Genomic DNA, 11,755 nt, shown 5'->3' on the forward strand with positions numbered 1-11,755 from the left:
TAAGGGACCCTTTTGGTCTTAAAAGGAGTCTATGTGGGGGCATGCATATTTTAATAAATTTGATTTTTTTTTTCTTCTTTTTGAGTTTCCAATTTATTTTTTAAATTTCTTATTTGAATCCATCACTTTTTGGGTTGTTTGTTAAATAATATGTTTAATTAACTTCTTTCAAAATTGTCAAATATATATATATATATATATATATTCTTTCCCAAAATAATTGTAGGAAGTTTTGATGTTCTTTCCTTAAAAAAGGAAAGAAAAGAAAGGTGTGCTAATTTTTTTTTAAATTATTTTATTAAAAAACTATAATTTTATTTTAAAAAATAAAAGATAAAAAGTGCATGACCTTTTTTTTTCTTTTTAATAAGAATTCACAGTTGTTTAATAAAGTTATGGATTTTTTAACCATCAAGCTATATTTATTTTAGGGTGATTCTTATGGGTAGATTTATCAAGATACGTCGAGTTTCTTGAGAGATAGGAAGCCTACAAGTGGAACACTATAAGAATTTTGATTTTTTCTGACGAAAAATTTCTCGACGCCGGCAAAAATGTTGGGAGATTTCATTTTTGCTGACGTTAACTCGAAGCATTGGGAGAAAAACTAATTCCAATGGTAAAATAACTAGCGTTGGTATAAATAAGCTATCCCAACGCTTTTCTCTTCAACTATTGGCATAAACTGGCCACTCCCGATGTTATTAACACTTCGGGAGATAGTACCAATCCCGATGGTATAGATGAGCGTCAAAGTTTAAAGAAAGGTTGGAAAATTTTAATTAGAGTTAACCCGCTGGTAATTAAATTTACCATCGGGATAGCATGGCTATCCTGATCGTTTTTTAGCATCGGGACAGTTAATAAGTTTAAATTTTTTTTTTTGAGAAAATTGTATTAGCGTATCCCGATAGTGGGCGAAAACACTATCGAGATAATGTTATTTCGTCCGACGGTTACAGAACCGTCGGGTGTTGTAAATATAAATAAAAAAGCTAGGATTTTTTTGTAGAGTTTATGCCGACAGTTCAAAAAGTACCGTCGGGATAGTTAATTGAAGAAAATAACGTTTTGCAATTTTTATTAAAACTATCCTAATGGTGACCCAAATCACTGTCGGGATAATGCTATTTCACCTGACGGTTACAGAACCGTCAGGCATTGTAAATATAAATAAAAAGGTATCGAAATTTTAAACTTTTCCAACGGTATGTAAACCAACCGTTGGGATAATGTATTTCGTTGAGGGTTTTTTTTTGTAGAGTTATCCCGACGGTTTAGAAAGCACTGTCGGGAGAGGTACAAAAAGTCGACGATTATGCCATGGTCGGGAGATGCTTAATTTAAGAAAAGAGGGTTTTATTAGAGTTATCTCGACGGTGACCCAAATCACCATTGGGAGAAGCTACTTAGCTCGACGGTATCCAAATAACCGTCGGAAAAGCTTCTTTGTTCAACGGTTTTAGGAGCGTCAGGATAGGTTCATTTAAAACCATCCGCCGCCCACAATTTCTTCCTTTTTCTTTCTTCCACTTTCTTGTCCTTCGTTCTCGTCCTCCGCAATGATTCTCGCCATCCGCTTGCTTTGTTCTTTCGGTGTGCCATCCATCATCGTTCGGTGTGTTGATTCTCGCCATCCATCGTCATCTGCAACCAGGTTCGTCATCACCGTCCATCATTATCTGGTGTGTTTTTTTCTATCTTTCCAGTTTTTTTCTTTTCTGTTTGTCTATCGTCGTCCGATTTTCCAGTTTGTTTTTTCTTTTTCTTTTTTGTTTTAGTTTTTTTTTTTCCAATTTTGGGTATTTGAACCTTTTTTTTTGGGTAAAATTTGAAGCCCGCCATTTCGAAATGGCTCATGACTTCTCTTGGAAGAAGAAGAAGGGGTGCTGGAAGATGCATTCTTAGGGTCTTTTTCACTATCATTTTTAGATATTGAAAGTGTTTGGTGTCTTTCTTTGTTATTTTTCCTCTGTTTTTCATGTAACTTCTGATTTCGTGTTGAGCTTTCTTCATTAATTTTTGTTTCTTTGCTAATTCTGCCATTGCCCACACTATTATTATGGAACTTGTGTCTAGTCCTCCCAAAAATATGTTATGTTATTCATGCATATTTATCAATATAAATTTTTTCAGAAAGGTCGTGTGATAACCGAACTACAAAAACTAGTTATAGCTCCACAAGCAACTAAATTAATTACTCTAGAAATTAAAAAAAAAATCTAGTTTTTTTTTAAAAAAAACTAAACTTGTAGGATTAAGATGCATAAAAAAAAAAAGTTTGGTTTACCAAAACAATGCCTTTGATATTCTCATGGGTAATGGTAACATTTGAAGTATAATTCCCAAAAGCACATCAATAATATCATTTTGCTCAGGTTTATCTCTCTCAACACATAGATGTTCATCAATCACTTCTTGAAACAAAGCATTCGACCCATTAAAAACCTTCAAAACCCTTCTTTGACTACTTGCTATTCGGATATTTGGATAGTTAGCAATTAGTCAGCAAACAATTTTTTATACTTGGATGTTGTTGGTTATCAAAGTATTTACTCGCATGTGGTGTCATCTTATATGCATGACTCGCTGTGATGTTGTTCATAAATAGATATATATATATCATGGGTATTAGGATGTTGTTAGGTATTTGGATATATATATCATAGTTATCATGTTGTTTATGCATCAACAACAAGAGGCCAATCCTTGTATATACTTCTAGAAAATCGATTTACGATCCATAACACATCCCGGTCTTTAGCAACATCTATCAATGATACTAGAACTATTTAGATCATTTCTATATAGAGATAATTTTGAAATTCTACTACCAGAATCAGACTGAGTAGATGACTAATTGCTCCAAACATTTCTTTAAATGTTGGATAGTGACAACTATGTGTTCTAATATAACTAATTGTCTAAATCATACAGGTTCAACTTATCACATTTATTATTAAGAATAGATAAATAGTAGATTAATATTAGGAACAAGTTATCAACTGAGTATGCAGAAGGAATATATCGATTCCTTGAAGTTGCAAAACTTCATGTTAATAACTCTGGAAAGGAGGTGATTCAATAAACTTCATTTAAATTTGTTCATATTCTTATGTTGGGTTTAAAATTGGTAAAGGAGGTGATTGTCTAATTATGTTGACATTGTTATTTGTATATTGACTTTGAGTTTAAAATGTGTAAATACGGGTTGGTTTGAATATTGAGTTATTTGTATATTGAGATTGAGAATACTTTTGAGACAGAGATATGCTACATTGAGTTTGTGGTTAAAATATAAGTGCGGGAGGAGATTGAATAAACTTCATTTGAATTTATTCATATTCTTATGTTGGGTTTAAAATTGGTAAAGGGGTAAGCTTATAATTATGTTTAAGTTTACATTGGGTTTTAAATTCTATATTAGGTTTGAGATTGAAATATGTAGATATGAGTTGGTTTATTTCAATTTTTAATGTTCTCAGTTGAGTTATAAGTTTTATATTGTTGAGAATAATTTTGAGATGGGTATATGCAATATTGAGTATGTGGTTAAAATAAGTGTGGGTGGGGGAGGGGGGTATATATTAAGTTTGAGTTTATAATGTGTAAATACGGGTTGGTTTGAAATCAAAGTGGATTTTATTTATTAATGTTCTTATATTGGTTTTAAAGTTGGTATAGGGGTAAATGTATAATTATGATTAAGTTTAAGTTGGGTCTTAAGTTCTATATTAAGTTTGGTTTGAAGTTAAAGGGGGAGTTGGTTTGTTTCAATTCACTAATGTTCTTAGTTGAGTTTTAAATTCTATATTCATTTTGAGATTGGTATATGGTATATTGAACATTAAACTTATTTAAATTTATATTTTGTAGGTATCTCGAGATTTATGTTGAAGATACATCTGTCGACAAGCGTAGTTAGATTGTATGGGTCTGGATTTATAGGTAGTTGTTATCATGTAATGTTATTTTGGAGTTAAGGACTTGTGGATGTTATGTATTTCAGATGAATAGTATTAATAAGTTGTTTACTTGACAAACTCCTAAAATTCAAACATGTTTTCTATATATTATTTACTATTGTAGACATCTACTTGATTTTGACAATTTTTATTTTAGTTTATTTGATATTTGTAAAATTCAAACAAGTATGACATTTGAAAAAAAAAACAAAAATAGATATAGAATATAGAAAATAAAGAAAAAAATTTATGCGTTTTTTAGCTTTTTCCGACGCTAAGTAACCAACTCCCAACGGTCCAGGGGGTCGGGAAAAGTATGATTTCACGCTAAAATAGTTCAAATATAACTTTTTCCCATGGAAGCATCATCAGGAGCCATTATATCCAGACAGCGAAAACGAACAGTCAGGATACGGTCGTAATTTATAAGGACCATCGGGAGTTAAAACTCATCCCGATGGTGTGAAGACACCGTTGACCTAAACTAATATCTCTCGATGGTGACAGGTGATATTGGTTTAGGTTGACGGTGTCTTCGCACCGTCGGGATGATTTTTATCTACCGATGGTCCTTATAAATTACGATCGTCGGGATAAGCAGCTTATCCCGACGGTTGTCTTAAGGTCGGCAAAAAATCCTCCATCCTCTATCCATTGAGATAACTTTTTTTTTTCCTACGACACGAATTTTATGGGTCGGGAGAGGTTTCGCCGATGAAGGTGTCTCGACGATTTGGCCGACGATTGAATGACCATCAGGAAAGGTCTGGCCAACGATTTTCTAAACTTTTGTCGATGGTTTCCATCGTCGGGAAAGACCTAAATTATTGTAGTAGAGGCTTATAGAACCCAATGAGAGAGCCTAGTGGAGGCTCAGAGGATCCCATGAGGGAGCTCTAAGAGTCTAGTGGAGGCGTTGAGAACCCAAGAAAAGCCTAGAGAGGGCTTAGAGGACCCATAAGGGAGTCTGAGTGGAGCCTAGGAGAGTCTAGTGGAGCTGGGAAGAGCTTAGAGTGAGCTCAAAGGATCCATAGAGAGCCTATGGAGTCATGTGAGGGATCTTAAAGGACTTATGGAAGACTTTTATAGGACCTCAAAGGATCTTTGAGAGACCTTAGAGTGATTGAATTTGAAATCATTTAGATTCTCAATGGATGAGCCATAAAGAAAATGTTGAGAATCTGAGAGGGTGGTGCACTTAAGCTGTGATGGTGTAACCACCCAACGAGTATTAACTCAACGATTCCAAAAATTTAAGAGGGGCAGTTATGAGCCCGAACATCATTTACATATTACTATCTTATAGAAACAATCAAAGTCATTGGTCGAAGGTATGCCTAAAACACCCTACTATTTTATACTGTCAAGTTATTCATAAACTCGAGATTAACTTTAGCATCGGTATGTGTGTTGCTTGATACCATACCGATGCTTAATCTCTTTTGTCTTACAAGTAATTGGACTATTTGTTTCCATAATGCAAATTTATGATTGATTCATTTTTTGACATCAACAATGATCAATCTCATTCTCATTCCTCTTCTTCTTCTTTTTTTATTTTTTTCATGAGAGGCTTATACATTATTTTTGTATACTTTATAACATTGATCATTTTTCTTTAGTTGTTTTAACCTTCCTCAAGCATATCTTATAGAAATCTTAATTGCTCAAACCATTACGAAAATGAACACTCCACGTTGAATTAGAATTCATACCTCCAAGATAAAGAACTCCATGAGTACCATGCTCTTTGGGGTGTGTTGCTAATGTTCAATGTGATGTTGTTCCTTATAGAGCACAACAAAACCAAATCCTAACTCTAAAATATTCCAAGATCGAAACTTGAGATGAAGTATTGGTAAACTTGACTCGAATTCTGGCATGGCTCTCGCTACATAAATTTTTATTCTCTCTTTTTGAACTACATGCGTAGGTTATTTTGATCAAAATTACTCTTGCTCTTGTTCCTTTTTGATATGTTATATTGTGGCTTTTTTGAATCTTATGCTCTCTTGATATAAAATATTACCGTTCTTACTCTCATTTGGCCTACTAAGTTTTGGTTTTTTTTCATACACTCTCTCATTCAATCTACCATAAAATAATATTATTTTTAAAATATACTAAAAAATATTATTTTGAATATATTAAATAATAATATATTTAATATATAAAAAGATATATAATAATAATAATATCTTATTAAATTAAATAATATTATTTAATTAATTAAATTTGTAATTAAAAAATTTTTTTCAACAAACACGTACATGATCTCAATGAAAAATCTCAGTTAAGTTTTTTTTTTTTTTTTTTTCAATAGTATTTATATCAAATTTGAAATTTGAATTAGGTGAGTGAAATTTAAACCAATCACTATTGTTTTTAAATACTACATTTTCTTAAAATTTTAAATTAGGTATTATAATGTTTTGAACTATACAAATTTGAATAAGTAAAATAAATAATATGAATAAGTGAAAATATTAAAAAAAACGTTTTAGTTTAATTTTTGTACCATATTTTGTAATCAATTAATTGATTAGAAATATATAAAAACATTCTAATAATCATCTATTTTCATTCTTCTCTCAAATTTAAGAGACAGTATTACTTAATGTCAAGCTCTTGATTAATTAACACGCTTGAACTGACTTGTAATTAAGTTTAAGAAAAATGAAAAAATCGATTTATATTCTTAAACTTTAGAAATTGTATCACGCAAAACTTTAAAATAAGAATGGTAACAATTAAAACCTCAAACGTTCCTAACTAAATCAATTTAAACAATTTATTAGGATTCCATTTTATAAATCGTTAGCGCATCATTTTCACACGTGTATAGGATTATTTATTTGTCTATTTGTTGATATTTTTAGAGTATAAATTGATATTTTTTCTTAAAAAATTACATGTTAAAATACCATTTGATTCCTTGTGTCCTTTTTATATTAATTATTGTACTTTGAATTATCTTTTTTTTTTTTTGGTCCATACACTTTAATAAATCTTAAATTTACTCTTGCAAAATTACTTTTTATCAAAATTGGTAAAATATTTATAATAATTTAGGCAAAATGTACCTTGATCCTTGATAGTGGTCCTAAATTAAATAGTTCCTTAATTGTTTGACTAATCCACTAACTAAAAAACTGAGGTGACAAAAAAGTGCTAAAATGTTAATGAATTCTGTACTGAAATTTATACCCATTTAAAAATACATATAAAATTAAGGGATATTTTTAAATATAAAAAAATAATTAAAAATATTTACAATTTATAGAAAAAAAGTTCTAAAAGTACATGATAAATATTTTTTTAAGATTTTTCTATTTATAAAAAATTTCCTAAAATTTAACAAAAATGGAATTCATGACAAACAAAATATTAAATATTGAATATATTTAAAATGTTATAAAAAAAAATTTAATATTAAATTGATATATAAATTACCTGAAAAATAGAATATTGTTGGAATAAAATGTCTTTTAGACTTTTCCGTTCATAAATCCGGTAAAACAGTTGCAACTATCTAAGGACTAAATATTCTCAAACATCTTTACAAATTTTCTTCAAAAACAAAGATGACATATATTTATATTTTTTTGATCTATAATTCCAACATTCGACTATCTAAATTCCGAAAAAGAAAAAGAAAAAAACATATCACTGCTTATCTATAATATAGAATTAAAAAGAGGTTTTCCAATTTAGGTGGATCGTTTTTTATTCTCATTCTTAATTTTGATCAGAGAATAAACTTTGTATTAGATAATCACTATTTTTCCTTAATTTTCATTTATGTGACCGTCAGTTCGCTTTTGTTGGTTTTGGGACCAATGAAGAATCAACCTAAACCAATGGTTTTACAAGGAAGAGATTCAAATCAATGTTCAATAAAGAACAAAACCAATGAATTAGTTTTTATTTAGTTCCGTTTATTAACAATTTGGTTCTCAATTTTTTGGTTTTTTTTTTTAATTTTTTAATTTTCTTTTTATTTTTGTTTTAAATTGGTTCTTTTTGCTAATTTTAAATTAAAATTGGATTGATTTTTTTTTTTATAGATTGATATTTGATATTTTTATTTTTTTTGTATTTTTTAAAATAAAAAAAATAAACATCCTAATAATTTGTCTTTTTTTTAAACAGATGCACTACAATAATTAAGATACTAAAAGATATCTATACACTTGGTTTGGTTCGGTTTCTGTTGGTTTTTCAAATAAAAAGTTGAGGCAAATCAATACCTTTTTGTTTTCTTCAAACACAAATCAATATGTTCAATTTTTTATTTTTTGATTTTTTAAATTTTTTGTTGCACTCGTATTCATGGTTAATAAACGAGGTCTTAGTTGGAAATTTTGAACAAATAAAGAAAGAATGTGAAACATTGAAAAGAATATGGACGAAATTGGAAGAAAAGAAACAAAAACCTAATTTGTAATTACAAGAGGCTTCAAAATTTGCCCGACGAAGAGAGGCCATTCATATAATTCGTCGTACAGATTAATGGCTTAACAATAGCCACAACGACCGCCATTTTTTCCACCACAGAAATTTCTTCTCCACTCCAATTCTCTTATCATCTTCTATATAATTGCATCTTCCCCACTTTTCTCTTCTCGTGCAGCCCCTTTCAAGTTTCGATCCCCCACTTTTACCACTTTCGTCTTCCTCTTTCTCCTTCTGGGTTCTGCAAATTCCGTTTCCCCATCTGGGTTCTTCAAATTTCGTTTCAAAATCAACTACCCATGTTTTAATTTGAACAACTGGTGCGTTGGAATTGAGTTCTCGAAGGAGAAAGATCGTTGATATCACAAGCCATTCTCTCGAGTTGAGGGGGTAAAACCCGGGTTCGTCAAGGTGTAGACATCACGGCTATACACGTGGTTTCCCGGCCGTTCATTCATGTCCGGGCTGTACGACGGAAGGGTTGTATAACTCCGACAAACCCTTCGCCGCACGGCGGACGTGGTGCTTTGCCGTCCGAAGGGGGTAGTCCTTCTGATCTTCTTTTTCTTGCCGGCGGTGGATTCTCTTCCTTCTCCTCTTCTTCCTATTAGCTTTTTCGACGACTCTGTTTGTTTTTAGCTCTACGATTTAGACTTTGACTTCAGGAAGTTTCTGTTTCGCGTTTCTTTGTTTTGGGTGGGAGATTTTGGTGTTGGGTTTGATTTTAATTAGAAGCAGACAATATGTTGAGGATTAAGCGCGTTCCTACTGTGGTTTCTAATTATCAAAAGGACGAGACAGAGGATGTCTCTCGCAAAGCAGGGTGCGGCCGGAACTGTCTGAATAAGTGTTGCATTGAAGGTATTTGTTAAAATGCCTAGCTAGTGACGTGTTTGGTTGCTTCTCTTTGTTGAATTCTTGATTCTTTTTTTCTTTTGTCTGAAATGCTTTCATTCTTATTGGGTATTGGTTGTTTTGTTAGGTTTGGAGATCTTAATCGAACAAAGTGTTTGATGATGTTTTTAGCTTTTCTATCCTTTGATGATACATGTTGTGAGAATCTGGTTCATTTCTTTTTGTTTTAGGAGCCAAGATTCCATTATATGCTTTCAAGAAGCTAAACAAGATAACTGGCTTAAAAGGCTTATGCTGCGAATATGAGGACAGTGTTCCTCCTGTTGCTTTTCTTGACTCGCTGATTCTTGGGGAGGTAAGTTTGATGACATGCTTTGGTTATCAATTATGCTTATCTTTCAATGTCTATAATGGATTTTCCATTGCTGTAGTGGGAGGACCGGATGCAGCGGGGGCTTTTTCGCTACGATGTCACTGCTTGTGAAACTAAGGTTAGAATTTAACAGTAATTAGTGAAAAAATTTGCTTAGTAATGTCATCTGTTAACTGAATATGTATGTAGTCTCAATATCTTTGGTAATTTTTGTATAGGTGATTCCTGGAAAGTATGGTTTCATTGCCCAGCTGAACGAGGGGCGTCATCTGAAGAAGAGGCCAACCGAGTTTCGAGTTGATAAGGTTCTCCAGCCCTTTGATGGTAACAAGTTCAACTTCACCAAGGTTGGACAAGAAGAGGTCCTCTTTCGTTTTGAAGCAAATGAAAATGGGAATACACAGTTTATTCCGAATGCCCCTATTGATGTTGAAGATTCTCCAAGCATGGTTGCCATTAATGTGTGTACTTGTACCTGTTTTTTGTGTTTTGTAGATTAAATTGTTGTGGATGTTTGTGATGAGATCATTTTTAATATGTGCATCAACAGGTAAGTCCTATTGAATATGGGCATGTGCTCTTAATCCCACGTATTCTCGAATGCTTGCCACAAAGGATTGATAGAGAAAGCTTCTTGCTTGCTCTTCACATGGCAGTGGAGGCTGGGAATACATACTTCAGACTTGGGTACAACAGCTTGGGTGCATTTGCCACCATCAATCACCTTCACTTTCAGGTATCTACCCTTCTAATGTGCGTTTTGGATTCAAGATATGTGTACTTCATGAAGCAAGTTGTGACATAGGAACATGTGAACTAACAACTAATTAATAAATCAGGCATATTACTTGGCGGTCCCTTTCCCTATTGAGAAGGCTCCGACGAAGAAAATAATCACATTAAAAGATGGAGTGATTATCTCTGAGCTACTAAAATATCCTGTCAAAGGGCTTGTCTTCGAAGGCGGAAATACTCTGCAAGCTCTATCCAACTCGGTGTCTGATGCCTGTGTATGCCTTCAAGAAAACAACATTCCTTACAATGTCTTAATTGCTGATTGTGGGCAACGGATCTTTCTTCTCCCACAGGCAAGCTGAGTTTATCTGATAGCAACATTTGCTCTTAACTTCCTGAATTCTTGTTATAAATCTGACCTTGCTAATCATAATGACCAGTGTTATGCTGAGAAACAAGCACTTGGGGAAGTGAGTGCAGAGCTGCTCGACACCCAAGTGAACCCAGCTGTATGGGAGATAAGCGGTCACATGGTGTTGAAGAGGAAGAAGGATTATGAAGAGGCATCAGAGGAAAATGCATGGAGGCTCCTCGCTGAGGTATCCCTATCAGAAGAGAGGTTTCAAGAAGTGTGTGCTCTCATCTTCGAAGTTATCGATACGGTTGATGCTGAAAATGCTGAAGGTAGCCCACGCATGCCCGAGGAGCATGATGATGCTTGTCTTAAGGAAGTGGAAGCCAGAAACAAGGCCTCCCGCCCACTCTCGGTGACCGGGGACGCAGGAATGCTTAGTTTAGTTCTATAGGAACTACAAACGTAAGGGCCTTGATGCTTAATTAGTACTTTTTAACTGTGTATGGTGGAAACTTTGTGTGTGTAGTTGAAGTGGTGTTATGAATAATACTTTGGTTGGAAGTTTGGCTGTACTATTTAGTATTTTGTTAGGACCCTGTGTTTCATGTGTACTTTTACTATATCATGTGAAATAATAGTTTCTGCAGTGTATTCAAGTGGATGAACTTTTGATCCTATTGTAGTTTTTATCAGTTCATTCAAGGGAAAGGGTGGGGGAAGGGATTTGATGAATAACTTTAGAGAAGTTACTTATACTAGTTTAAGTTATTTAGTTTAGATAAGTGGTGGAATTACTGTTCTTCAAAACCAACCTGGATGATTATTGGAGAAGTGATTGATAGACAACTTGATCTGTATTATTGGAGAAGTGATTGATAGACAACTTGATCTGTATTGTTTCGATCAATTGATAATTTTCTAAATTTCAAGAATAAAAATAAGTTATTATTTTTCATTTTTTAATTTTTATAACTTGATTTGATTTTTTTTAAACAATCATAAAATGTAGATAATTAA

At 32.6% G+C, this 11,755-nt stretch overlaps 1 protein-coding gene across 1 annotated transcript; it reads left to right on the top strand.

Moving 5' to 3' along the window:
* Window positions 1–7,960: 7,960 nt before the first annotated feature.
* VTC2 (GDP-L-galactose phosphorylase 1) lies at window positions 7,961–11,403 on the top strand. The gene is given in 8 exon segments (XM_039041947.2): window positions 7,961–9,281; window positions 9,506–9,630; window positions 9,707–9,766; window positions 9,867–10,109; window positions 10,199–10,384; window positions 10,488–10,736; window positions 10,824–11,156; window positions 11,158–11,403. Coding segments are annotated over 8 exon segments (1,338 nt in total). The 5' UTR covers window positions 7,961–9,163; the 3' UTR covers window positions 11,182–11,403.
* The last annotated feature ends 352 nt before the right edge of the window (window positions 11,404–11,755 follow it).

This window comes from Benincasa hispida, chromosome 9, assembly GCF_027475165.1.
Source record: "Benincasa hispida cultivar pf3 chromosome 9, pf3_genome.v1.1, whole genome shotgun sequence".
NCBI lineage: Eukaryota > Viridiplantae > Streptophyta > Magnoliopsida > Cucurbitales > Cucurbitaceae > Benincasa > Benincasa hispida.